Genomic DNA, 27,907 nt, shown 5'->3' with positions numbered 1-27,907 from the left:
GTGGTAGGTGGTATATAGGGGCAGGCAGCAGTGGTAGATGCATAAGAAAATAAAAACCCTATACTTACCTTCAGTCCTCTCCCAGGAAGTGCTGAGTCATGTTCAGGGCAGAGCAGTGTGACGATCTCCCTGCTGTGCTCTGAACAGGTCAGCAGTGAGCAGTGATTGCAGTGTGTGCTGTAATACGAAGTACAGGCTGCAATCACCGCACCTCGCTGCAGATACTTACCTCGGCCCCTGCTTCCCAGCAGCAGCTTCTCCCTGGCAGCTCCTGTCATCGCACGCATTGAGCTGTGTGAGCGATGACAGGGGGAAATAAACAAAGTGGCCGCGATCTCCTCTCACAGCTGTGACGTAGCAGCTCAGTGGGCGTGGCCAAGTCACAGCTGAGAGGCAGGAGGCGCGGCCTCAATGAAAGAGATGCGGTCGGAGCCCGACTGTTGGCTCCTATGTCCATGGCTGCCGTAAGTGAGGTGTGCAAGTGTCGTGCCCAGACACTTACACCCACACTAATGAAAATGGCGGCCTCCAGTGGTAACAGTAAAAGTGAATAAGTAAAAAATTATGAAAGTAGTACATTTACTTTTGTATTAAAAATCATTGGTTATATAATCAATAATTATTAATACAAAAACTAAAATCACGGCACCCTCCCTTTAAGGACTGTCAATGGAGTCGTACATGACACGTATAAAAATGCGTGCATTGATCTTCATCTTTTAGAAGACAATTCCCAATGGGAAGACGGTATAACGGATGCATTCGCTTTCCAAATGCCCTACCAACTTCCCAAATTATTTGCTATAATTTGTGTATATGGGGAACCAGCTAAACCATTGGCATTATGGCAAAAATATAAAACCGAATTTATGGAGGATTACACCAGGCGGTATACTCTAGAAATTGCTGAGCAACTGGCTCTTCGTGATATTAATGAAGTGCTGTTAAGCAATAAAAAGTCCTGTGCTGACTACGGATTGCCAACTCCAGTAAATGATCCAGATGAAATACAGGACCAACTAAATTATGCTGCAATAAAGCAGGAGGCTGAGCAATTGAAAGCTCTGCTTAATGAAGCTCAGAAATCAGCTTTCGATGCAATTATGCAAGCAGTCAATGCTGCATCACAGCCAGACGACACTAGCTCACACTGTTTTTTTCTGAACGGCCCAGGAGGCAGTGGGAAGACATTTGTGTACAACTGCTTGCCCGAGGCACTACAAGCAGAAAAGAAGTCTATTTGCTCAGTAGCCTCCACTGGATTGGCGGCTACATTACTACAAAAGAGTAGCACCTACAATTCCAAGTTTGGCCTTGCAATTGCAACAAATGAGACCACAGTGTCAAAAATTAAGCCAACCTCACTTCAAGCAAAGGAGCTTAGGGAGTCATCTGTCGTTATTTCGGACGAAGTAACAATGACTCCCTGTTTTAATATGAACTCTGTTGATAATTTGTTCCAAGACATATGTGGGGAAAAAAAGACCATTTGCTGGAAAAGTTTTCATAAATGTTGGTGACTTTCGTCAACCCGTACCAATAGTGGAAGGTGGAAAAAGAGCCCAAATTGTACAGTTCACCATTAAATACTCAAAATCCTAGAATCAGTTTTCACGGTTCCAGTTACAACAGAATATGAGAATGTCTCAGGACGTAGTTAAGTGCAACTCATGGATACTGAAACTTGGCAATGGAGAGCTGCAGGGGCGTAACGACCGCGGTCGCAGCGGTCGCCATTGCGACCGGGCCCCGCAGGTCAGGGGCCCCGGGCCGGCAGGTCAGGGCAGGGCCGGGCTGGACATCGGGCACTTCTGGCAAATGCCAGAAGAGCCGATGCCAGTAGTGGGCCGCTGCACTGTTCCTCCCGCCGCCGCCGCCGCCGCCGCCGCATTTAACTATACCGGCGTCTATGACACCGGTATAGTTCAATGCAATGATGGAGGAGAGCGTCACCTGACGCTCCCTCTCCCATCATTCCCCGCTCTGCCTCTGACAGTACACTGCGGGTGCGCGATGATGTCATATCATCGCGCACCTGCAGTGTCCTGGGCAGACTGCAGCCACCAGGAGCAGCGCGGGCAAAAGGAAAGGTGAGGAGAGTTTTTTTTTTTCTTTTTCACCGGACTGTGGGGCCATTATCGGGGGGGGGGGGGGGAGATGAGATGCGGGCTGTGCTCTATATACCCCTGTGCTGGCTGTGCTCTATATACCCCTGTGCTGGCTGTGCTCTATATACCCCTGTGCTGGCTGTGCTGCATATACCCCTGTGCGGGCTGTGCTCTATATACCCCTGTGTGGGCTGTGCTGTATATACCCCTGTGTGGGCTCTGCTGTATATACCCCTGTGCGGGCTGTGCTCTATATACCCCTGTGCGGGCTGTGCTCTATATACCCCTGTGCGGGCTGTGCTGTATATACCCCTGTGCGGGCTCTGCTGTATATACCACTGTGCGGGCTGTGCTGTATATACCACTGTGCGGGCTGTGCTGTATATACCACTGTGCGGGCTCTGCTGTATATACCCCTGTGCGGGCTGTGCTGTATATACCCCTGTGCGGGCTGTGCTGTATATACCCCTGTGTGGGCTGTGCTGGATATACCCCTGTGCGGGCTGTGCTGTATATACCCCTGTGCGGGCTGTGCTGTATATACCCCTGTGCGGGCTGTGCTGTATATACCCCTGTGCGGGCTGTGCTGTATATACTCCTGTGCGGGCTGTGCTGTATATACCCCTGTGCGGGCTGTGCTGTATTTACCCCTGTGCGGGCTGTGCTGTATATACCACTGTGCGGGCTGTGCTGTACATACCACTGTGCGGGCTGTGCTGTACATACCACTGTGCGGGCTGTGCTGTATATACCACTGTGCGGGCTGTGCTGGATATACCACTGTGCGGGCTGTGCTGGATATACCACTGTGCGGGCTGTGCTGGATATACCACTGTGCGGGCTGTGCTGGATATACCACTGTGCGGGCTGTGCTGGATATACCACTGTGCGGGCTGTGCTGGATATACCACTGTGCGGGCTGTGCTGGCACCCAACACCATGTTGCAGTGCAGGAGATTCCTGCAACAGTCCGAGGCGTATCTAGGGGAAGGGGGTGGGGGGGCGTCACGGAGGTAGGGGGGGGGGGCCCCATTTGGAAGTTCGCACCGGGGCCCATAACTTTGTAGTTACGCCACTGGAGAGCTGTCAAATGTATATGATCTACCAGAAGACACAATTGAAATCCCGAATTCTTTTATTGAAGAGGATGATTTAATTACAGCTATTTTTGGCAACTCAACTGAGATTACCGATGCAATGGTAGAAGCAATTGCTAATAAAGCAATTCTTACACCATTGAATGATGACGTTCACGCCTTGAACGACAAAATTCTTAGTCAAGTTCAAAGTGAACACGCAACATATCGCTCTGTGGACACAATTGCTGAAGAGGAGGGTGTGATTCTCACAGATTACCCTGTAGAGTTTCTTTACCCTTTGAATCCCACTGGGATGCCTCTTCATGAACTAAAGCTGAACCAGGAGCTGTAATAATGCTCCTGCGTAATCTTAACAGAAAGCGTGGCCTTGGTAATGGCACAAGGCTTTATGTGAAAAGCTTAAAAGCAAACCTTATTCATGCCGTTGCTTTAAATGAAAAAGCAAAGCGTCAGACAGTTCTTATTCCAAGAATTGACCTGATTTCCAAAGATAAAAACTTGCCAGTCCAGATGCGACGGCGTCAGTTTCCTGTCATGTTGGCTTTTGCAATGACCATCAATAAATCTCAGGGACAGTCCTTGGATATTGTAGGAATTTATTTGCCTCTCCCAGTTTTTTCACATGGGCAGTTATATGTGGCTTTCTCCAGGGGAAGGAAAAGCCAACAAATAAGGGTCAAAATATTTGAGACACAGAAGCAAGGTAAACTTATTCCTAACATTGACAAATGGTTTACTGTCAACTGTGTGTACAAAGAAGTATTTTATTAAGCTTTTTAACAATTGTAAAAGCCAAAAAATGTTGTACACAAAAGCGGGACTAACTCCTAGCCGCAGTCTACGGACCAAACATTGGGCATGGGCAGGGCCTTGGGGGCAGATCCCAAGTGCACTCAACCATGTGAAATGGCTTATGCTCATGAACATTGAGGAATAGCGCTATTGGATAGCTCTACCCGTTCATTTCCTTTAGGATTAGGGCTATGGGATAGCTCTACCTGTTCACTTTCTTCATGGATAGCGCTATCGGATAGCTCTACCCGTTCATTTCCTTTAGGAATAGCGCTATTGGATAGCTCTACCCGTTCATTTCCTTTAGGAATAGCGCTATTGGATAGCTCTACCCGTTCATTTCCTTTAGGAATAGCGCTATTGGATAGCTCTACCCGTTCATTTCCTTTAGGAATAGCGCTATGGGATAGCTCTACCCGTTCATTTCCTTTAGGATTAGGGCTATGGGATAGCTCTACCCGTTCACTTTCTTCATGGATAGCGCTACCGGATAGCTCTACCCGTTCATTTCTTTTAGAAATAGCGCTATTGGATAGCTCTACCCGAACAGAGCTTTTTCATACACAAGGTAGGAGTGGTAGGAGAGGTACTTATATTTGCTATTAGTCTGCATATACGCCAGTCTGGTGCATGGGTACACCCCATTGCGTGGTTCGTAATCACAGCACGCGCCAGAAGGAAGCACAATCACTCGTTAATATTAATTCCATAGCGCTTTACATACATTTGCAGTTACTTTCACATCTATACATTCGGTATGAATACTTGGATAATTTGCAGAAAATACAAAGCAATGACTATCCAATGCTTACCCCCTTTTCAGGCTTTTAGGTTTCTTCTCATTGAGTCCCTGTTCAATTTTTTTTAATCCCTCTTAAAAAGATTTTGCGTGGATTTTGGTTTCCTCATCCAGGTCACCAGTCAGAAAAATTACCAGTTGGCGCACATTTCCTATATATTTTTTCAGGGTGTTTTCAGCTGTTTTTAGTTTTGACAGTGCATCAAAATATGCCATGGTCTTATCAAATTCCTTCAGAAAATCCAGGGTGATTTCCTCGGGGCTGACATAATAAAGAAATCTGGCAACATTGTCTACCTGAAATTGAGAACACGACATACATTAGGATTGGAGTATTTTAAGGCGCATTAATCAACTACATGCAACCTGACAGCGCAGCAAACTTGCCATTCGCTCCACAGACATCTCTGAGTGGGTCTTCTGTAAATATTCCTTAAATCTTGTCAGTGTAGGAGATGCTAAATCGTGTTTCTGTTGCAGCCCGGCCTTTGACAAATGTTTTCGCAGGTGTAACCTGAAACGGATGTAGACATATTAGGGCACATAGTAGAGGTTTTCTTTGCTTATAATTGATGTCAAACACTATTTTCATCAAGGCCCATGAGCTTCAAGCTATGCCATTGATCAAGATCTGACTACACTATCCATACGCAGAGACATCCATGCTGCATCACCGGAGACAAGGTGAGAACTTCCCAGCCACCTTGTTTGGCCAGACCTCCTCCGTACCCATCACTACCCAAAAAAAAACACCATTTACCAGGTTTTTGAGGTCCCAGGGACCGGGAAGAGAAGATGACTACCCTGTGTACCTGCTGGCAGTGACTGCCTAATAACATACATTATGAGTTGGCATGTATATATTCACCAGATACGGAGATGATCCAGACTGTGTCCGTGTGCCCTGTTATCCGATTAAATAACTGATATCCACAGATATATCTGCCCATGCCTACTGATAATATTTCATCTGTTACCGATACAGTACATAGGCCAAATGATAAATGGAACTTACTGAGATGTTTCACCGCTGATGCCGGTAACTTCACAATCTGCTATCCTAAGGAGATTAATTTAAATCTGTATTGGTACTTTGTAAAAACATTCATATCTGCCACTTGGCTTTCCACCCAGCATCTCACATCTGTATATGCCGCCCAGCTTTCCATTGCTGTAGGACAGGTTACCTGTCATGGAGCACTAATACATTATTGGCTTGTCTCTTGACAAGTTGATTTTATGGAAGCGGTTGTCATAGATGGGTGCACAAATCCATATCTTTATTCAAAAAAATTGGACGCAACTTTTGCATGTTCCCTGGCACAGACCGAGTCAGAAACTGCATTGTGATCATACCCTGACAAAGTCAATACAGTAAACCCCTTTTTAATTTTTTTTTTTTTTGTAACTTAAAGCATGTTCACACTGCTTTTTAGTGCCTTAATCTGTCCTGAGGAACGCTAAAACTGCATCTTATTCAGAACACAAACACAGATTTACATCACTGAAAAAAATAGGCATCTTTAATCATAGGCTATTTCTGTGTTATCATGCATCTATATCTGCTACCCAGATCTCCACCTTCTTCTGTCACACATGTATATCTGCCACCCAGCTTCTCATAAGGGTAGAAGGAACTATATATTTACCTAATTGAGGGCTTATTTAAGACCGTGCATCCTTGTCTCTCCAAAAAATCAGCAAAAAATTCCTTGGGATCTTCAAACTTGCTCTTCTTGAAATCGAGGGAGTCATATGAAACTGCAGATAAATATCTAATTATGTTGCGCTGTTTCCTCTTGGCTTCCACCAAAACGTTGTTGCGCTCCTCTACAGAAGCCGTTTTCATGCAGGACTTGCACAGATGTCTAGATAATTTGCGCTGTAAAGTCTTGCACATCTTGCAAAAAAGTTGTTCGAAATGCCTTGTAGAAGTCATTCCTGATATATGCTGTATTTTTCGGTCTTTAAGACACACCTAGTTTATAGAGGAGGAAATTAGGGAAAAAAAATTGAAGCAAAAAATGTGGTCAATTCTGTACTTAATATCCCCTATCCTGGTATATATGGTCCCCTCAGCCCCATCCTGATACACATGGCTCCCTAATCCCTGCCCTGGTATGCATGGCCCAACCCTGTTCTGGTATGATTGGCCCCCTTCCTGGTCCTGGTATGCATGGCTCCATCAGAAAACGTTATAAAAAAATCCATTACACTTACCTACCCGGCGTTCCCTCGCAGCGTCCTGCTCCGGTGCCAGCAACCGTTTTATGCTTGTAAGCAGCGCATGCCACTGATGTCATGCGTTCCTCAAAAGCAGAGCACAGATGCTGGAATTCTAGCGGGGACTGCACGCAGAGAGCAGTGAGTATTCATGAATATTCATTTCTCTTAAGTATTGGCACACATGACCGCCTGCAGCAGCATGGAGTCTCCGGGTGACACTGCGCACTACTGAAGAGCAATGAATACTCACTGCTCTTTGCACGCACAGTCCCGGCAGCTGCTTGTGAGCAGCACATGACATCCCTGCCATGCGCTGCTTACAAGCATAAAGCAGTTGCTGGCTCCAGAGCAGGATGCTGCAAGGGAGAGCCGGGTAGGTAAGTGTAATGGTTTATTTTTTTAACGTTTTCTGATGGGGCCATGCAAACCAGGATGGGGTTGAGGGCCAATTACAAGGATGGGGATGGGGCCATGCATACTAGGACGAGATGGGGGCCCTGCATACCTAGACGAGATGGGGGTCTTGCATATTAGGACTAGATGGTGGCCCTGCATACCAGGATAGGGATGGGGCCATACATACCAGGATCGGGGTTGGGAGGAAATCATACCAAGATACCATTATTAAAGAGAAATTAATATTCATTGCCCTCCATGCCCATGGGCGTGGAATGCAGTGAATATTAATTTCTCTTTAACAGTGGGAACAGGAGTTGGATGCTCCGTACCTGGAACGCCCGCCAGGGCCGAGGGGTACTCGGTACCGGGTCCGGTACTTAAAGGGATGCATCACGGGGGTGTCTACCCGATCTGTGGCTCTGGGTGCCCATGTTAAGGAGACAGTCTTTAAAAGGGATTTGTGAGATAATAAGAGTTTGTGACGCCACCTGTGGTATTCGGTCAGGGATGACTGACGCTGCTTTAAGGGGTCCACTGGGGTGATGTTATGGCAGGTGGGATGGTATAGCTTCCCACAGGTGAAGCTGGGTCCCAAGGGCTCCCACGGTGTAGTAGATGAAGATGGTGAGTGGTGTGATAAAGAATGGAGGAGACAGGTTTGCAGTCTCTTTACCTGGTTTACTGATAGTAGCAGGCAGCCCCAGTCCAGTGCACAAGATCACAGGTACAGGCAGGGTCCGGCCAGCTTGGAAGCGAGTTCAGAGTCCCCTTTAACCAGGTGGCGTTAAAAACCTTCCTTTTAGTGCTGTGGTATTGTAGTCCCTTACTGCCTATGGCTTCTGATAAGGTCCTCTCAATTCTCTCTGTCCCCCTTTAGGTAGGACTCAAACCCATATGACAGGTGACTCGAGCCTTTTTACAGGGTCTCTATCACGACCCGGGCTCTGTGTCACTGTGTCTCCTGGGTGTTAGGGCAGACAAGTTACATGTAGTCTAGCTGTCCTACCTGTTTCTGCTGTGCCTCCTAGAGTATGATACAACCTCGGTCTTCCGGTTACCGGTATCTGCGCTCTGTCGGGGAGGTAGACCAGTCGTAGCTATTCTCCCTTGTTGTCAACTCTCCTGTGCTTCGCTCTCTCTGTAACTTCCTGAAGTGTGATTGGTGTATCCAGTGGGTTTTGGAAATGTTTGACCTTTTCTTCCATAGCTTTTAGTTTTTCCGTTATGTTTTTGTGTTCTTGGTTTAGTTCTTCCTTTCAGGATGTCTTTGTAGAGGTCGCTGAAGTACTGAAGCCAGATATTGCCATTTTGGATATGGATGTTGTTTTTTTTGTTTTTGTGCCCATGTGGATCCATAGTTCCCAGAAGGAGTTATCTTGGAGGGCGTCTTCCAGTTGGTTAAGTTTGGTGGAGATGTAATTCTGCTTCTGACTCTTGAGGGTTGTTTTGTATTGCCTTTGTATAGCGTCATAGGCAACCCTCAGACCCGGATGGTTGGGGTCTCTGTGTTTCTTGTTTGAGGCTGTTCTCAGGATCTTCGGTATGGCTTTACATTCTCTGTCAAACCAACCATTGGTCTGTTTTTCTTTTGGTCTCTTATAGTTGACTTTTTTCAGGTCGGACAGTTCGGCCATGGTGTAGAATGTATCATTGAGGTCTTTTGCAGCTTAGTTCACTCCTTCTGGGTTAGGCTTGTACTCGTAGTTGTAGAAGTGGTGGAGCATCTCCTGTATTCTGGGTCTGCTGGGAGCCTCTTGATATTTTATTGCTGACGTCTTGGACCATTTATAGGATGGAGGCAGGTTGAAGAGGCCTGTCTGCTGAGGCTTTTGTGCCGATGGTTTCTCTGTAGATTTTATGTACAGAAGAAGTTGGCTGTGATCTGACAGGTGCGTTTGTGGGGTGACTATGAAGCCGCCGATATTTTCCATGTCCATATCTGTAATGGCGTAATCTACTACACTCCTTCCTACATGGGAGTCTAATGTATATGTTCCTTGGGAGTCTCCCTTGGTACGGCCATTAAGAATATGAAGTCCTAAACTTCTACATACGTTCAGTATCTTTTTGCCACTTTTGTTGACTGTACTGTCGTGGCTGTTTCCCTCCATGTGTATTGAGTCATGGCTGTCAGCCTCTGCTCCAAGAATGTAGATGTTTCCATCCGTGGTCAGAAAGTCTTTTTCTCTTCCAGTTCTTGCGTTGAGGTCTCCAATGATGAGAACTTTGCCCAGGGCCTGAAAATGGGGGGCTTCTTCTTGTAAGATCTCAAAGCTCTCTGTATTGAAGTAGGGTGACTCTGGTGGTGGTAAAGAGATGGCGCAGGCATAGAAATCAGACTGAGCGGTGAGGATGGAGCTGCTGATTCTAAACCATATGTGGCTGTCTCCTCTTTTCACCGGTTTGATGTACTGGTGGAGCTCTTTTTTATGCCAGATCAGTATTCCTCCTGAGCAGCGGCCCTGTTTAATGTTCTTATTTTTCAGGGCAGGGACACAGATTTCCCTGTATCCGTTGGGCACCAGGGATTCATTTTCGGCCCTGGTCCATGTTTCTAGGAGAATCTGAATGTCTATGTTTTTCAGTCTTTGTATAAAATCTGTGTCATTTGTTTTACATCCAAACACCGAGGTGTTCAGGTCGTGCATGTTCCAGCTGCTAATTTTAAATCAAGTCATTTTTTTTATATATATCACTTCTGTGAGTATTCTTTGTAATGAGTGTGGCTGTGTACGACACACCGTATCTCTGACTGGTTTAGTAATGATGTTCTATCCAGTCACATTAGTTTCCTGCACAATGTGTTGAGCAGAGTCCTGATCTCCGCGATGTCTCTGCTCTGTATATCTCTGCTCTGGATGCCTCTGTTTTGTATGTCTCTGTGCGAGATCGGTGGTGGTCTCCTCCATGGTGGTCTTCTCCTCTGATGGTCAGATTTTGGGTGAGTGTGTTTGTTTCCAGCTTCCTTAGATATACAGTGGGGCAAAAAAGTATTTAGTCATTCAGCAATAGTGCAAGTTCCACCACTTAAAAAGATGAGAGGCGTCTGTAATTTACATCATAGGTAGACCTCAACTATGGGAGACAAACTGAGGAAAAAAAATCCAGAAAATCACTTTGTCTGTTTTTTTATCATTTTATTTGCATATTATGGTGGAAAATAAGTATTTGGTCAGAAACAAACAATCAAGATTTCTGGCTCTCACAGACCTGTAACTTCTTCTTTAAGAGTCTCCTCTTTCCTCCACTCATTACCTGTAGTAATGGCACCTGTTTAAACTTGTTATCAGTATAAAAAGACACCTGTGCACACCCTCAAACAGTCTGACTCCAAACTCCACTATGGTGAAGACCAAAGAGCTGTCAAAGGACACCAGAAACAAAATTGTAGCCCTGCACCAGGCTGGGAAGACTGAATCTGCAATAGCCAACCAGCTTGGAGTGAAGAAATCAACAGTGGGAGCAATAATTAGAAAATGGAAGACATTCAAGACCACTGATAATCTCCCTCGATCTGGGGCTCCACGCAAAATCCCACCCCGTGGGGTCAGAATGATCACAAGAACGGTGAGCAAAAATCCCAGAACCACGCGGGGGGACCTAGTGAATGAACTGCAGAGAGCTGGGACCAATGTAACAAGGCCTACCATAAGTAACACACTATGCCACCATGGACTCAGATCCTGCAGTGCCAGACGTGTCCCACTGCTTAAGCCAGTACATGTCTGAGCCCGTCTGAAGTTTGCTAGAGAGCATTTGGATAATCCAGAGGAGTTTTGGGAGAATGTCCTATGGTCTGATGAAACCAAACTGGAACTGTTTGGTAGAAACACAACTTGTCGTGTTTGGAGGAAAAAGAATACTGAGTTGCATCCATCAAACACCATACCTACTGTAAAGCATGGTGGTGGAAACATCATGCTTTGGGGCTGTTTCTCTGCAAAGGGGCCAGGACGACTGATCCGGGTACATGAAAGAATGAATGGGGCCATGTATCGTGAGATTTTGAGTGCAAACCTCCTTCCATCAGCAAGGGCATTGAAGATGAAATGTGGCTGGGTCTTTCAACATGACAATGATCCAAAGCACACCGCCAGGGCAACGAAGGAGTGGATCGTAAGAAGCATTTCAAGGTCCTGGAGTGGCCTAGCCAGTCTCCAGATCTCAACCCTATAGAAAACCTTTGGAGGGAGTTGAAAGTCCGTGTTGCCAAGCGAAAAGCCAAAAACATCACTGCTCTAGAGGAGATCTGCATGCAGGAATGGGCCAACATACCAACAACAGTGTGTGGCAACCTTGTGAAGACTTACAGAAAACGTTTGACCTCTGTCATTGCCAACAAAGGATATATTACAAAGTATTGAGATGAAATTTTGTTTCTGACCAAATACTTATTTTCCACCATAATATGCAAATAAAATGATAAAAAAACAGACAATGTGATTTTCTGGATTTTTTTTCCTCAGTTTGTCTCCCATAGTTGAGGTCTACCTATGATGTAAATTACAGACGCCTCTCATCTTTTTAAGTGGTGGAACTTGCACTATTGCTGAATGACTAAATACTTTTTTGCCCCACTGTAGTTGTGGTTTCCTGCCTTTTCATTGTTGAGGGTCTTTCCATGAGATTGTGGTTGGTGTTGGATTCAGGCCTAGGGTCCCTGTTCAGTACAATGTCCTTCAGCTCTTTGGCCAGAAGGCTGACCCCTAGTTTATTCAGGTGTTTGCTGTCATGGAGGTGATGGTGATTTATGGAGGGGTGTTGTGCCAGAATCACTCCTGGCACAGATTTCATTCTTGCGGTTAGGTCCGCGTTGATATTCTGGATGGTGTGGCTGGATATATCTTTTCTTGGGAGCAGAGATGACAGAATGATTTTGCTGTCAGGGAATTTTAGTTGTGCCGTCTTTGCTAGTTGGGTCAGGTGTCCTGAGATCTGCTGGTGCTGGTCTGGCAGATTGTTTGTGCCGCTGGGTATAGTGATATGGTTTGGGTTGGTAAACCGTGGATTATTGATGACTGCTGTCGCCTGCTCAATAGTTGTACAGCGGATTTTATTGGCCCTCTTTCCTGGGAATAGCCACCGTGTATTCAGGTATTTGAGTCCATTATGAGGACGGTATAAGGACTTTGTAACGTTGTGGATGGGTGATGTGGCCCTGTGATGGGGGTCTGTGCTGGAGATTGTGCTGATGGCAGGTTCTCTTCTCTCTGCTATGGGTCTTATTTCTGTCTCCCTTTTATTAGACTCGGGTTCCTCCATATTGAGGTTATTAGGCCTCTCAGCCTTCTGGCCAGTGGAGGTCATGTGCTCTGCATTCCACGTTTCTATGTCCCCCTCCTGGCTCAAATGTCCAGGGGTTGGTGTCTGTAACTTTTCTATCTCCTGCCTCAGTCTGGCATTTTCTTGCTGCAGTTCACACATTGATGCTCTTATTTCCTGCAGAGCCGACCTGTATTCATATTTCAGTTTGTTTATCTCATTAATTGCTGGGTCATTAGCATTTCTGTCACCAGTGTTTCTCAGATATTCTTCCTTAAATTGTACAAAGTCTCTTTCTAGTTGAGATAGACAGTCTCTGAGGGTCTGGGGTGTGAAGCATTGGGGGCAGTGGTGTCTCTGGACGTCTCTGTAGTGCTGCAGACACCAGAGGTGTCTGGGGTTTGTTGTACTTTGTGAGTTTGGGCCTGGAGTTTAATATCAGGGAATCTGTCTTCAAATTGCTGCAGATTGTACTCAGTCCCTTGTACCAGGACGGTGCCATTGTTATACAGAGTGATGGTAAGTGAGCAGCACTCGTCATCTTCATGGTTTCTGACTCTGATCTGTCGGCCATTATTGATATCAGACTTGCTTGTATATTTATAATGTTTGCACAGGGCGGTTTGCCAGGCCAGGAGATGTTCTGTGACGAATAACACATTGGTTTTTCTTTTATCTTCCTCACTAGATGTAAAGTCAGCATAGAGGGTCTCTGGGTTTTCTCTAATTGTGGCAGTTTTTATGGTTTTCTTTGCTTGAATGCTCTTCTGCCCTTCTGACCCCCAGCAGGCTTGTGTCCCCAGCTCTCTGCTATCTGCATTTACTTTGTTCTGTTTCTTTTGTTCCAAATTAAAATTTTCCATTTTTATAATTCTAATCCTTATTTCTGATAGTTTTAAGTTCTAGCAAGACTATGAGTGTGATGAGGCTGAGGATGGTCCTACCTGAGGGTGCTGTCCTCTGGATGACAGACCTGGTTCTGCCTGCTGTCTGTCCGCCAGGAGATTCTTGTTTGGTCCTTTTAAGACTTTTTTTCCCCTCCTTTTTCATAAAGATCTTTAGTCCGGCTCACTTCTGTAATCCACAGGGATTAATTTTTTCAGGTTATGTCCTAAAGTTTCCTCATTACAAGGTATGAAGTGATGAAAGTTCAGGAGCTCATGTTCAGTGCTGCTTACTCCTGGAATGGTGGGCGGGGCATATATTCAATAAGACGCCTATCCATTATTAATCCAATAGTAATAAAGGGTTAATAAAACACACACACATTAGTAAAAAAGTATTTTAATATTCTTCATTTAACCATACTTACTTACCATACTTCAGCGCCTGCAAAAAACGTAAAATAATAAACCGTATACTACCTGTCCGCCGTAGTCCAATTAATAACGAGTGTCCCACGACGATCTCCCCTATAGAACAGTGACATCGGGTGATGTCACTGCTCTATAGGACCCTCAGTGACACACTGACAGGAGACAATGGCTCCTGCAGTGCATCACTGAGAGGTTACTAGAGTTCAAAGTCTCACTTTATGGCAATTGCTGCGTGGGAAAATTTCTCACACAGCAATGTCAAAAGTGAGACTAGGGACTATTTTTTTTACAGCGGAGGAGGAATATAGTGCAGAAGGATACCTTCCGTCATTGTGTTCCTGGGCCCCTGGAGAGCGGTCGCATCAGCTGATGCTGCCATTCTCCAAGGAGATCGTCGTGGGACACTCGTGGATTTCTGCGGATCAGGGAGTATATTGGTTGTTTGTTATTTTAATATTTTTTACAGGTGACACTGGCTTTGGGGATCAAAATGACAAGTAATGGTGAGTATGTACTCTATGTTTAATGTACTGTATGTCTGTATTGTATGTAATGTATGAATGTACTGTATGTAGTATGTATGTAGTATGTATGTAGTATGCATTTTTTTTTGTTTTTTTTACATTCAACACATTAGCCGGATGATGGGACTACTACTGTCCCATCAGTAGCTAATGTGTCAATCACTGTCACTGTGGCAGGCATCGTCCGATGGGACTTGTAGTCTCATCGGACGATGCCTGCACACATGCACAGACCCCCGGCAGTCCACACAGACCCCTGGCAGCCCACACCGAGCACCAGCAGCCCGCACAGACCCCCAGCAGCCCGCACAGATCCCCGGCAGCCCGCACAGAGCCCTGGCAGGCACACACAGAGCCCCGGCAGGCACACACAGAGCCCCGGCAGGCACGCACAGACCCCCGGCAGCCCGCAAAGACCCCCGGCAGCCCGCACAGAGCCCCGGCAGCCCGCACAGAGCCCCGTCAGGCCCGCACAGAGCCCCAGCAGGCCCACACAGACCCCCGGCAGGCCCGCACAGACCCTTGGCAGGCCCGCACAGACCCTCGGCAGGCCCGCACAGACCCCTGGCAGGCACACACAGACCCCCGGCAGGCCCGCACAGACCCCCGGCAGGCACGCACAGACCCCCGGCAGCCCGCACAGACCCCCGGCAGGAACGCACAGATCCCCGGCAGGCCCGCACAGACCCCGCCCGCACACAGAGACACGCACAGTGTCCGCCCACGCACCGCCCACACTCTTCCCCCCTCCGGAACAGGATGTAGAAGGAGAGAAAGGGCTTATTTACATTCCGATATTTGTGTCCCATTGACTTGCATTTGTATCGGGTATCGGTATCGGCGATATCCGATATTTTTTGGATATCGGCTGATCCAATCCGATACTGATACTTCTGGATATCGGAAGGTATCACTCAACACTAGTAGAGACCTGTTCACACAGGAGATGCAGGTACAGATACAAGCAGGAAGGAATGAAGTGTGAAGGAACAGGTTGGGACCTGTTCACACAGGAGGTGCAGGTATGGATACAAGCAGGAACAAATGAAGTGTGAAGGAACAGGTTGGGACCTGTTCACACAGGAAGAGAACCGCAAAGCTGTGGATAGGAGCATTAAAGCAGCAAGAGAAGCTAAGCAGAGCGGAACCACAAGGAATGTGGAGGGGAGCTGCAGTTAGATTTCTGCAGAAACTAAGCAGAGCGGAACCGGAAGGAATGCGGAGAGGAGCTGCAGTAAGAGATTTCTGCAGCAGCAGGAGTGGAGAGCAGAGGTAAAGCTGCAAGAGAGCAGAGCACAGGCAAAGTCACAAGGGTACAGAACAGGCAGAGCTGCAAGAGTGCGGAGCATAAGCAGAGAGGACACAAGGAAAAACACAACAGGGAAAGAAGCCACAGACAAGGAGACAAATGTAGGACACAGTTCAGACAAGGTAATAGAACAAGACAATGTATAAGAACAAAGATACAGGGACCAGGATATTCTGCCTCCTGGAGGGCAGACAGACAGGTACAAGGCAAAGCAAGGAGAATAGCCTTCTGAGAAGGCAAAACACAAAGCAAGGCCTGGCAGCTCAGAAGCAAAACACAAACTGAGTTAACACACTGCACAGGCGCAGTCCACAGGGTGGAGCTGCCCTAAATACTAAAGTCCTCTTGACAATTGATCAGGGACACATTAGAAAGGTGGACCCTGATTCCATAATGACCAGAGAGTTATGGCGCCGCCCCCCTATGCACACAGCCAGGAAGCATGCAGAAAACAGGCAGAAAGCAAGAGAAACAGAGCATGGAGCCGGCAGTAGACAGAGACCACAACATGACATGGAGCAGTGGGTAAGATGGTGTGTGAGAGATAGGAGGCCATGTAGTTATGCTGGCAGAGTTGTTACACCTATGCAGCATCAATAGTAAAAATATATAATGTTAAAAATAATGAAAAAATAATAAATCGTGATATTTTCACCTTCCGGCGTCCCCGGCAGTCTTGCTGCTCCTTGCGATGCTCCCGTTCCCAGCAATGCCTCTCGACAATGACCCCAGATGACGTAGCATCAAGCGAGACCGCTACGTCATCACAGGTCATTGTCGCAAGGTATTATTGGGAATGGGAGCATCACGAGGAGCGGGAAGGCTGCGGGGACGCCGGAAGGTGAGAATATCACGATTTATTATTTTAATTCTTTGTTTTAATAGGTATATGGTTCCCAGGGCCTGGAGGAGAGTCTCCTCTCCTCCACCCTGGGTACCAACAGCACAATGCGGAAGTAAGCGGATCATTGCACTCCTATGTGTGCGGAATCCCCACAATTCCACACAAAGAATGAACATGCTGCGTTTTTTTCCGGAATACGATTCCGCCACGGAAAAAACGCAACATGTGCACATGATGGGATCCTTATGTAAGCGTTTTTTGGCAGAAAACCGCTAAAAAATGCAAAAAATCCTGAACGTGTGCTCATAGCCTAAGGGTGCTTTGTTCCTTCCCTGTACCATAATTTCATCAATGTAATGCGATATCTGCATTACTAAAGCTAAATCTATCACTCCATACCAGGTTCTCTTGTATTTCTATATTTGTTCAACTAAGGTGATGGCTTCAGGTACTGTGGCTGTGAGGGGAGGCGTGTGTTTCTTCAATTCCCTATAATCCACAGTTATTCTCCATGAACCATCACTCTATTTTACTGGCTAAACAGGATTGTCCCCCCCTCCCCCTTGGGATTCTGTATTGTTTCATACTGATCACCTTTCTACAGGAGACATTTTGACTCTCCCAACCATCACCGGTGCCACTTCGATATAGGTCTTCACTGACAGCTGAGATGGTCTAGCTGTTACTGCGGGAGGTGCCCCAAATTGATACTTACCATCAGGTAACTGTATTGTCATCTCTTTCAGTATATCACTGACAATTATATACATTGGAGTACGTACAATCATCACTTTATACATTGCAGTAGGCAAACTCCCTATTTTTAATGATACTTTAGTTTGTACTGCTTCTATTTGTTTGCTCCCTAATCCTATGATTATCACTTTTCTTCCTTTAAATTTTAAAGGAAGAAATAATTAATTTCTACATTTAAATTTTACATGTCATTAACCCCTTTCTGTCATTAGACGTACTATTCCGTCCATGTGGGGTGGGCCATACTTCCCAAGGACGGAATAGTACGTCATACGCAATCGGCCGCGCTCACGGGGGGAGCGCGGCCGATCGCGGCCGGGTGTCAGCTGACTATCGCAGCTGACATCCGGCACTATGTGCCAGGAGCGGTCACGGACCGCCCCCGGCACATTAACCCCCGGCACACCGCGATCAAACATGATCGCGGTGTACCGGCGGTATAGGGAAGCATCGCGCAGGGAGGGGGCTCCCTGCGTGCTTCCCTGAGACCCCCGGAGCAACGCGATGTGATCGCGTTGCTCCGAGGGTCTCCTACCTCCCTCCTCGCCGCAGGTCCCGGATCCAAGATGGCCGCGGCATCCGGGGTCCTGCAGGGAGGGAGGTGGCTTACCGAGTGCCTGCTCAGAGCAGGCACTGGTAAGCCTGCACCGATGTAAGTGAGATCGGTGATCTGACAGAGTGCTGTGCACACTATCAGATCATCGATCTGTAATGTCCCCCCCTGGGACAAAGTAAAAAAGTAAAAAAAAACGTCCACATGTGTAAAAAAAAAAAATAAAAAAAAAATTCCTAAATAAATAAATTAAAAAAAAAAATTATTCCCATAAATACATTTCTTTATCTAAATAAAAAAAATCAAACAATAAAAGTACACATATTTAGTATCGCCACGTCCGTAACGACCCCACCTATAAAACTATATCACTACTTAACCCCTTCAGTGAACACCGTAAAAAAAAAAAAAAAAACGAGGCAAAAAACAACGCTTTATTCTCATACCGCCAAACAAAAAGTGGAATAACACGCGATCAAAAAGACAGATATAAATAACCATGGTACCGCTGAAAACGTCATCTTGTCCCGCAAAAAACTAGCCGCCATACACCATCATGAGCGAAAAAGTAAAAAAGTTATAGTCCTCAGAATAAAGCGATGCCAAAATAATTATTTTTTCTATAAAATAGCTTTTATCGTATAAAAGCGCCAAAACAAAAAAAAATTATATAAATGAGATATCGCTGTAATCGTACTGACCCGAAGAATAAAACTGCTTTATCAATTTTACCAAACGCGGAACGGTATAAACGCCTCCTGTTATGACCCCAATGGCGAGGGTCTCAGAGAAATATGTAAGTCTGCAAAGCACAAAATTCCAGCTCATAGGGCAGTGGTAACTGGGTTGACCATATATCTACTCCTAACGCCAACACTAGAAGTAGCCGGGGAACAGCAGCAGGAGTGGAGAGCAGAGGTAAAGCTGCAAGAGAGCAGAGCACAGGCAAAGTCACAAGGGTACAGAACAGGCAGAGCTGCAAGAGTGCGGAGCATAAGCAGAGAGGACACAAGGAAAAACACAACAGGGAAAGAAGCCACAGACAAGGAGACAAATGTAGGACACAGTTCAGACAAGGTAATAGAACAAGACAATGTATAAGAACAAAGATACAGGGACCAGGATATTCTGCCTCCTGGAGGGCAGACAGACAGGTACAAGGCAAAGCAAGGAGAATAGCCTTCTGAGAAGGCAAAACACAAAGCAAGGCCTGGCAGCTCAGAAGCAAAACACAAACTGAGTTAACACACTGCACAGGCGCAGTCCACAGGGTGGAGCTGCCCTAAATACTAAAGTCCTCTTGACAATTGATCAGGGACACATTAGAAAGGTGGACCCTGATTCCATAATGACCAGAGAGTTATGGCGCCGCCCCCCTATGCACACAGCCAGGAAGCATGCAGAAAACAGGCAGAAAGCAAGAGAAACAGAGCATGGAGCCGGCAGTAGACAGAGACCACAACATGACATGGAGCAGTGGGTAAGATGGTGTGTGAGAGATAGGAGGCCATGTAGTTATGCTGGCAGAGTTGTTACACCTATGCAGCATCAATAGTAAAAATATATAATGTTAAAAATAATGAAAAAATAATAAATCGTGATATTTTCACCTTCCGGCGTCCCCGGCAGTCTTGCTGCTCCTTGCGATGCTCCCGTTCCCAGCAATGCCTCTCGACAATGACCCCAGATGACGTAGCATCAAGCGAGACCGCTACGTCATCACAGGTCATTGTCGCAAGGTATTATTGGGAATGGGAGCATCACAAGGAGCGGGAAGGCTGCGGGGACGCCGGAAGGTGAGAATATCACGATTTATTATTTTAATTCTTTGTTTTAATAGGTATATGGTTCCCAGGGCCTGGAGGAGAGTCTCCTCTCCTCCACCCTGGGTACCAACAGCACAATGCGGAAGTAAGCGGATCATTGCACTCCTATGTGTGCGGAATCCCCACAATTCCACACAAAGAATGAACATGCTGCGTTTTTTTCCGGAATACGATTCCGCCACGGAAAAAACGCAACATGTGCACATGATGGGATCCTTATGTAAGCGTTTTTTGGCAGAAAACCGCTAAAAAATGCAAAAAATCCTGAACGTGTGCTCATAGCCTAAGGGTGCTTTGTTCCTTCCCTGTACCATAATTTCATCAATGTAATGCGATATCTGCATTACTAAAGCTAAATCTATCACTCCATACCAGGTTCTCTTGTATTTCTATATTTGTTCAACTAAGGTGATGGCTTCAGGTACTGTGGCTGTGAGGGGAGGCGTGTGTTTCTTCAATTCCCTATAATCCACAGTTATTCTCCATGAACCATCACTCTATTTTACTGGCTAAACAGGATTGTCCCCCCCTCCCCCTTGGGATTCTGTATTGTTTCATACTGATCACCTTTCTACAGGAGACATTTTGACTCTCCCAACCATCACCGGTGCCACTTCGATATAGGTCTTCACTGACAGCTGAGATGGTCTAGCTGTTACTGCGGGAGGTGCCCCAAATTGATACTTACCATCAGGTAACTGTATTGTCATCTCTTTCAGTATATCACTGACAATTATATACATTGGAGTACGTACAATCATCACTTTATACATTGCAGTAGGCAAACTCCCTATTTTTAATGATACTTTAGTTTGTACTGCTTCTATTTGTTTGCTCCCTAATCCTATGATTATCACTTTTCTTCCTTTAAATTTTAAAGGAAGAAATAATTAATTTCTACATTTAAATTTTACATGTCATTAACCCCTTTCTGTCATTAGACGTACTATTCCGTCCATGTGGGGTGGGCCATACTTCCCAAGGACGGAATAGTACGTCATACGCAATCGGCCGCGCTCACGGGGGGAGCGCGGCCGATCGCGGCCGGGTGTCAGCTGACTATCGCAGCTGACATCCGGCACTATGTGCCAGGAGCGGTCACGGACCGCCCCCGGCACATTAACCCCCGGCACACCGCGATCAAACATGATCGCGGTGTACCGGCGGTATAGGGAAGCATCGCGCAGGGAGGGGGCTCCCTGCGTGCTTCCCTGAGACCCCCGGAGCAACGCGATGTGATCGCGTTGCTCCGAGGGTCTCCTACCTCCCTCCTCGCCGCAGGTCCCGGATCCAAGATGGCCGCGGCATCCGGGGTCCTGCAGGGAGGGAGGTGGCTTACCGAGTGCCTGCTCAGAGCAGGCACTGGTAAGCCTGCACCGATGTAAGTGAGATCGGTGATCTGACAGAGTGCTGTGCACACTATCAGATCATCGATCTGTAATGTCCCCCCCTGGGACAAAGTAAAAAAGTAAAAAAAAACGTCCACATGTGTAAAAAATAAAAATAAAAAAAAAATTCCTAAATAAATAAATTAAAAAAAAATTATTCCCATAAATACATTTCTTTATCTAAATAAAAAAAATCAAACAATAAAAGTACACATATTTAGTATCGCCACGTCCGTAACGACCCCACCTATAAAACTATATCACTACTTAACCCCTTCAGTGAACACCGTAAAAAAAAAAAAAAAAACGAGGCAAAAAACAACGCTTTATTCTCATACCGCCAAACAAAAAGTGGAATAACACGCGATCAAAAAGACAGATATAAATAACCATGGTACCGCTGAAAAGTCATCTTGTCCCGCAAAAAACTAGCCGCCATACACCATCATGAGCGAAAAAGTAAAAAAGTTATAGTCCTCAGAATAAAGCGATGCCAAAATAATTATTTTTTCTATAAAATAGCTTTTATCGTATAAAAGCGCCAAAACAAAAAAAAATTATATATGAGATATCGCTGTAATCGTACTGACCCGAAGAATAAAACTGCTTTATCAATTTTACCAAACGCGGAACGGTATAAACGCCTCCTGTTATGACCCCAATGGCGAGGGTCTCAGAGAAATATGTAAGTCTGCAAAGCACAAAATTCCAGCTCATAGGGCAGTGGTAACTGGGTTGACCATATATCTACTCCTAACGCCAACACTAGAAGTAGCCGGGGAACATGCCTACGTTGATCGCTATATGTCTCGCGCCAGCCGGAGGACTAACTACTCCTAGAAGAGGAAAACAAAGACCTCTCTTGCCTCCAGAGAAAGGACCCCAAAAGTAGGATACAAGCCCCCCACAAATAATAACGGTGAGGTAAGGGGAAATGACAAACACAGAAATGAACTAGGTTTAGCAAAGAGAGGCCCACTTACTAATAGCAGAAAGTGGTAAGATAACTTATATGGTCAACAAAAACCCTATCAAACATCCAAGCTGGAAATTCAAGAACCCCCGAACCGTCTAACGGCCCGGGGGGAGAACACCAGCTCCCTAGAGCTTCCGGCAAGGTCAGGATACTGATTAAGTACAAGCTGGACAAAAATGCAAACAAAAAACAAATAGCAAAAAGCAAAAAGCAGACTTAGCTTAATTTAGCAGGAACCAGGATCAGAAGACCAGAGCACAGCAGATTAGCTCTGATTACAATGTTGCCAGGCATAGAACTGAAGGTCCAGGGAGCTTATATAGCAACACCCCTAACTAACGACCCAGGTGAACATACAAGGGATAACAGACATACCCAGAGTCAAATCACTAGTAGCCACTAGAGGGAGCCTAAAAACAAATTCACAACAGTACCCCCCCCTTAGTGAGGGGTCACCGAACCCTCACCAAGACCACCAGGGCGATCAGGATGAGCGGCGTGAAAGGCACGAACTAAGTCGGCCGCATGCACATCAGAGGCGACCACCCAGGAATTATCCTCCTGACCATAGCCCTTCCACTTGACCAGGTACTGAAGCCTCCGCCTGGAGCGACGAGAATCTAAGATCTTCTCCACCACATACTCCAACTCGCCCTCAACCAACACCGGAGCAGGAGGCTCAGCAGAAGGAACCACAGGCACAACGTACCGCCGCAATAAGGACCTATGAAACACGTTGTGAATGGCAAACGACAACGGAAGATCCAGGCGAAAGGATACCGGATTCAGGATTTCCAATATCTTGTAAGGACCAATGAAGCGAGGCTTAAACTTGGGAGAGGAGACCTTCATAGGAACAAAGCGAGAAGAAAGCCACACCAAATCCCCAACACGAAGTCGGGGACCCACACCGCGGCGGCGGTTGGCAAAACGCTGAGCCTTCTCCTGTGACAACTTCAAGTTGTCCACCACATGATTCCAGATCTGCTGCAACCTATCCACCACAGAATCCACCCCAGGACAGTCAGAAGACTCCACATGTCCCGAGGAAAAACGAGGATGGAAACCTGAGTTGCAGAAAAATGGCGAAACCAAGGTGGCGGAACTAGCCCGATTATTAAGGGCAAATTCAGCCAACGGCAAGAAGGCCACCCAATCATCCTGATCAGCAGAGACAAAACACCTCAAATAAGCCTCCAGAGTCTGATTAGTTCGCTCCGTTTGTCCATTAGTCTGTGGATGAAAAGCGGACGAAAACGACAAATCAATGCCCATCCTACCACAAAAGGATCGCCAGAATCTGGACACAAACTGGGATCCTCTGTCTGACACAATATTCTCAGGAATGCCGTGTAAACGAACCACGTTCTGGAAAAACACAGGAACCAGATCGGAAGAGGAAGGCAGCTTAGGCAAAGGGACCAAATGGACCATCTTGGAAAAACGATCACATATAACCCAGATGACAGACATGCCCTGAGACACCGGAAGATCAGAAATGAAATCCATTGAGATGTGGGTCCAAGGTCTCTTCGGGACAGGCAAGGGCAAGAGCAACCCGCTGGCACGAGAACAGCAAGGCTTAGCTCGAGCACAAGTTCCACAGGACTGCACAAATGACCGCACATCCCTAGACAAGGAAGGCCACCAAAAGGACCTGGCCACCAGATCTCTGGTGCCAAAAATTCCCGGGTGCCCTGCCAACACCGAGGAATGCACCTCGGAAATGACTCTGCTGGTCCACTTATCAGGCACAAACAGTCTATCAGGTGGACAAGAGTCAGGCCTACCAGCCTGAAATCTCTGCAACACTCGTCGCAGATCCGGAGAAATAGCGGACAAGATAACTCCCTCCTTAAGGATACCAACAGGTTCAGCGACTCCAGGAGCATCAGGCACAAAGCTCCTAGAAAGAGCATCGGCCTTCACGTTCTTTGAACCTGGTAAATACGAGACCACAAAGTCAAAACGGGAGAAAAACAATGACCAGCGGGCCTGTCTAGGATTCAGGCGTTTAGCAGACTCGAGATACATCAAATTTTTGTGATCAGTCAAGACCACCACACGATGCTTAGCACCCTCGAGCCAATGACGCCACTCCTCAAATGCCCACTTCATGGCCAACAACTCCCGATTGCCCACATCATAATTTCGCTCTGCCGGCGAAAACTTCCTAGAGAAAAAGGCACAAGGTCTCATAGTAGAGCAACCAGGACCTCTCTGTGACAACACGGCCCCTGCCCCAATCTCCGAAGCATCCACCTCAACCTGAAAGGGAAGTGAGACGTCAGGCTGGCACAAAACAGGCGCCGAAGTAAACCGGCGCTTCAACTCCTGGAAAGCCTCCACGGCAGCAGGAGCCCAGTTAGCTACATCAGAGCCTTTCCTGGTCATATCCGTCAAAGGTTTAACAACGCTAGAAAAATTAGCGATAAAACGACGGTAGAAGTTAGCAAAACCCAAGAACTTCTGCAGACTCTTAACTGACGAGGGTTGAGTCCAATCATGAATAGCTCGGACCTTGACTGGGTCCATCTCCACAGCAGAAGGGGAAAAAATGAACCCTAAAAAAAGGAACCTTCTGTACACCAAAGAGACACTTTGAGCCTTTAACAAACAAAGAATTTTCACGCAAAATCTTAAAGACCATCCTGACCTGCTCCACATGCGAGTCCCAATCATCAGAAAAAACCAGAATATCATCCAGATAAACGATCAAAAATTTATCCAGGTATTTCCGGAAAATGTCATGCATAAAGGACTGAAAAACTGAAGGCGCATTAGAAAGCCCAAAAGGCATCACCAAGTACTCAAAATGACCTTCGGGCGTATTGAATGCGGTTTTCCATTCATCACCTTGCTTAATGCGCACAAGGTTGTACGCACCACGAAGGTCTATCTTGGTGAACCACTTGGCACCTTTAATCCGGGCAAACAAGTCTGACAACAGCGGCAAAGGATACTGAAATTTGACAGTGATCTTATTTAAAAGCCGATAGTCAATACAAGGCCTCAAAGATCCGTCCTTTTTGGCCACAAAAAAGAATCCCGCACCAAGAGGGGAAGAAGAAGGACGGATATGCCCCTTCTCCAGAGACTCCTTAATATATGAACGCATAGCGGTATGTTCAGGTACCGACAGATTAAACAGTCTTCCCTTAGGAAACTTACTGCCTGGAATCAAATCTATTGCACAGTCACATTCCCTATGAGGAGGCATTGCACTGGACCTGGACTCGCTGAAGACATCCTGATAATCAGACAAATACTCCGGAACTTCCGAAGGCGTAGAAGAAGCAATAGACACGGGTAGGGAATCCCCATGAATCCCACGGCAACCCCAACTTGACACTGACATTGCCTTCCAGTCCAAGACTGGATTATGGGTCTGTAACCATGGCAACCCCAAAACAACTAAATCATGCATTTTATGCAAAACAAGAAAACGTATCACCTCCCGATGTTCAGGAGTCATGCACATGGTGACCTGTGTCCAAAACTGCGGTTTATTTTCTGCCAACGGAGTAGCATCAATACCCCTGAGAGGGATAGGATTTTCTAATGGCTCAAGAACAAAACCACAGCGCTTGGCAAATGACAGATCCATAAGGCTCAGGGCAGCACCTGAATCCACAAACGCCATGACAGGATAGGACGATAGTGAACAAATCAAAGTTACAGATAGGATAAATTTAGGTTGCAAATTACCAATAGAGACAGGACTAACAACCTTAGTAAGACGTTTAGAGCATGCTGAGATAACATGTGCAGAATCACCACAGTAGTAACACAAGCCATTCTGGCGTCTATGAATTTTCCGCTCATTTCTAGTCAGGATTCTGTCACATTGCATTAAATCAGGTGCCTGTTCAGACAATACCATGAGGGGATTTGCGGTTTTGCGCTCCCGCAACCGCCGGTCTATTTGAATGGCCAGGGCCATGGAATCATTCAGACCTGTGGGAATGGGAAAACCCACCATAACATTCTTAATGTTTTCAGAAAGGCCGTTTCTAAAATTTGCAGCCAGTGCACACTCGTTCCACTGGGTCAGCACGGACCATTTCCGAAATTTTTGGCAATACACTTCAGCCTCGTCCTGGCCCTGAGACATAGCCAGCAAGGTTTTTTCTGCCTGAATCTCAAGATTGGGTTCCTCATAAAGCAAACCCAGCGCCAGAAAAAACGCATCAATATCAGCCAATGCAGGATCTCCTGGCGCCAGCGAGAAGGCCCAATCCTGAGGGTCGCCCCGTAAAAAAGAAATAACAATTTTTACTTGCTGAGCGGAGTCTCCAGATGAACAGGGTTTCAGGGAAAAAAACAATTTACAATTATTCCTGAAATTTCTAAATTTAAATCGGTCTCCGGAAAACAGTTCAGGAATCGGTATCTTAGGTTCTGACATAGGATGTCTGGTAACATAATCTTGTATGCCCTGCACCCGAGCAGCGAGCTGGTCCACACTTGTAATCAAGGTCTGGACATTCATGTCTGCAGCAAGCTTAAGCCACTCAGATGTAAAGGGGAAAATAAAGAAAAAAAAAAATGAGAAAGAGGAAAAAAAACTCAGAATTTTTCTTTCTTATAATCCCGCTTCTGCAATGCATTAAACATTTAATACTGGCCTGGCAAACTGTTATGACCCCAATGGCGAGGGTCTCAGAGAAATATGTAAGTCTGCAAAGTACAAAATTCCAGCTCATAGGGCAGTGGTAACTGGGTTGACCATATATCTACTCCTAACGCCAACACTAGAAGTAGCCGGGGAACATGCCTACGTTGATCGCTATATGTCTCGCGCCAGCCGGAGGACTAACTACCCCTAGAAGAGGAAAACAAAGACCTCTCTTGCCTCCAGAGAAAGGACCCCAAAAGTAGGATACAAGCCCCCCACAAATAATAACGGTGAGGTAAGGGGAAATGACAAACACAGAAATGAACTAGGTTTAGCAAAGAGAGGCCCACTTACTAATAGCAGAAAGTAGTAAGATAACTTATATGGTCAACAAAAACCCTATCAAACATCCACGCTGGAAATTCAAGAACCCCCGAACCGTCTAACGGCCCGGGGGGAGAACACCAGCTCCCTAGAGCTTCCAGCAAGGTCAGGATACTGATTAAGTACAAGCTGGACAAAAATGCAAACAAAAAACAAATAGCAAAAAGCAAAAAGCAGACTTAGCTTAATTTAGCAGGAACCAGGATCAGAAGACCAGAGCACAGCAGATTAGCTCTGATTACAACGTTGCCAGGCATAGAACTGAAGGTCCAGGGAGCTTATATAGCAACACCCCTAACTAACGACCCAGGTGAACATACAAGGGATAACAGACATACCCAGAGTCAAATCACTAGTAGCCACTAGAGGGAGCCTAAAAACAAATTCACAACAGCCTCCCCCAAAAGAAATTCATGAATAGCTGGTTTTTGGTCATTCTGCCTCACAAAAATCGGAATAAAAAGCGATCAAAAAAATATCCCGTGCCCGAACATGTTACCAATAAAAACGTCAACTTGTCCCACAAAAAACAAGACCTCACATGACTCTGTGGTCTCAAATATGGAAAAATTATAGCTCTCAAAATGTGGTAACGCAAAAAATATTTTTTGCAATAAAAAGCGTCTTTCAGTGTGTGATGGCTGCCAATCATAAAAATCCGCTAAATAACCCGCTGGGATTAGGGTTAGGGGTGTGTTTGGATTAGGGTTTCAGTTATAATTGGGGG

General features: G+C 46.2%; 2 protein-coding genes across 2 annotated transcripts in view; both read right to left on the bottom strand.

The window, feature by feature from the left end:
- The window catches only part of LOC143766657 (uncharacterized), a 1,190,188-nt gene that overhangs the window by 755,493 nt on the left and 406,788 nt on the right, over nt 1–27,907 (bottom strand). The window lies entirely within an intron of this gene.
- LOC143767089 (uncharacterized) lies at nt 4,875–6,715 on the bottom strand. Its single transcript, XM_077255112.1, has 4 exons — nt 6,449–6,715; nt 5,815–5,859; nt 5,183–5,313; nt 4,875–5,092 (listed from the first exon to the last, which is right to left on the bottom strand). The coding sequence occupies exons 1-4, from the start codon at nt 6,697–6,699 to the stop codon at nt 4,875–4,877; spliced, it is 645 nt and encodes a 214-aa protein (XP_077111227.1). The 5' UTR covers nt 6,700–6,715.

The sequence above is a fragment of the Ranitomeya variabilis genome, chromosome 4, assembly GCF_051348905.1.
Source record: "Ranitomeya variabilis isolate aRanVar5 chromosome 4, aRanVar5.hap1, whole genome shotgun sequence".
Classification (NCBI taxonomy): Eukaryota; Metazoa; Chordata; class Amphibia; order Anura; family Dendrobatidae; genus Ranitomeya; species Ranitomeya variabilis.
The sequence above is the reverse complement of the archived record's forward strand: the minus strand, read 5'-3'. Positions and strand labels throughout refer to the sequence as shown.

Bases quoted from the DNA above. Each gene is read 5' to 3' on its own strand.
- LOC143767089 (XM_077255112.1), bottom strand. From the start codon at position 6,699: ATGTGCAAGACTTTACAGCGCAAATTATCTAGACATCTGTGCAAGTCC. The intron at 5,860-6,448 runs GTAAATATATAG...TAATCTCCTTAG, and splicing joins TTAAATAAGCCCTCAATTAG to GATAGCAGATTGTGAAGTTA. The intron at 5,314-5,814 runs GTAAGTTCCATT...CATCCGTTTCAG, and splicing joins ATCAGCGGTGAAACATCTCA to GTTACACCTGCGAAAACATT.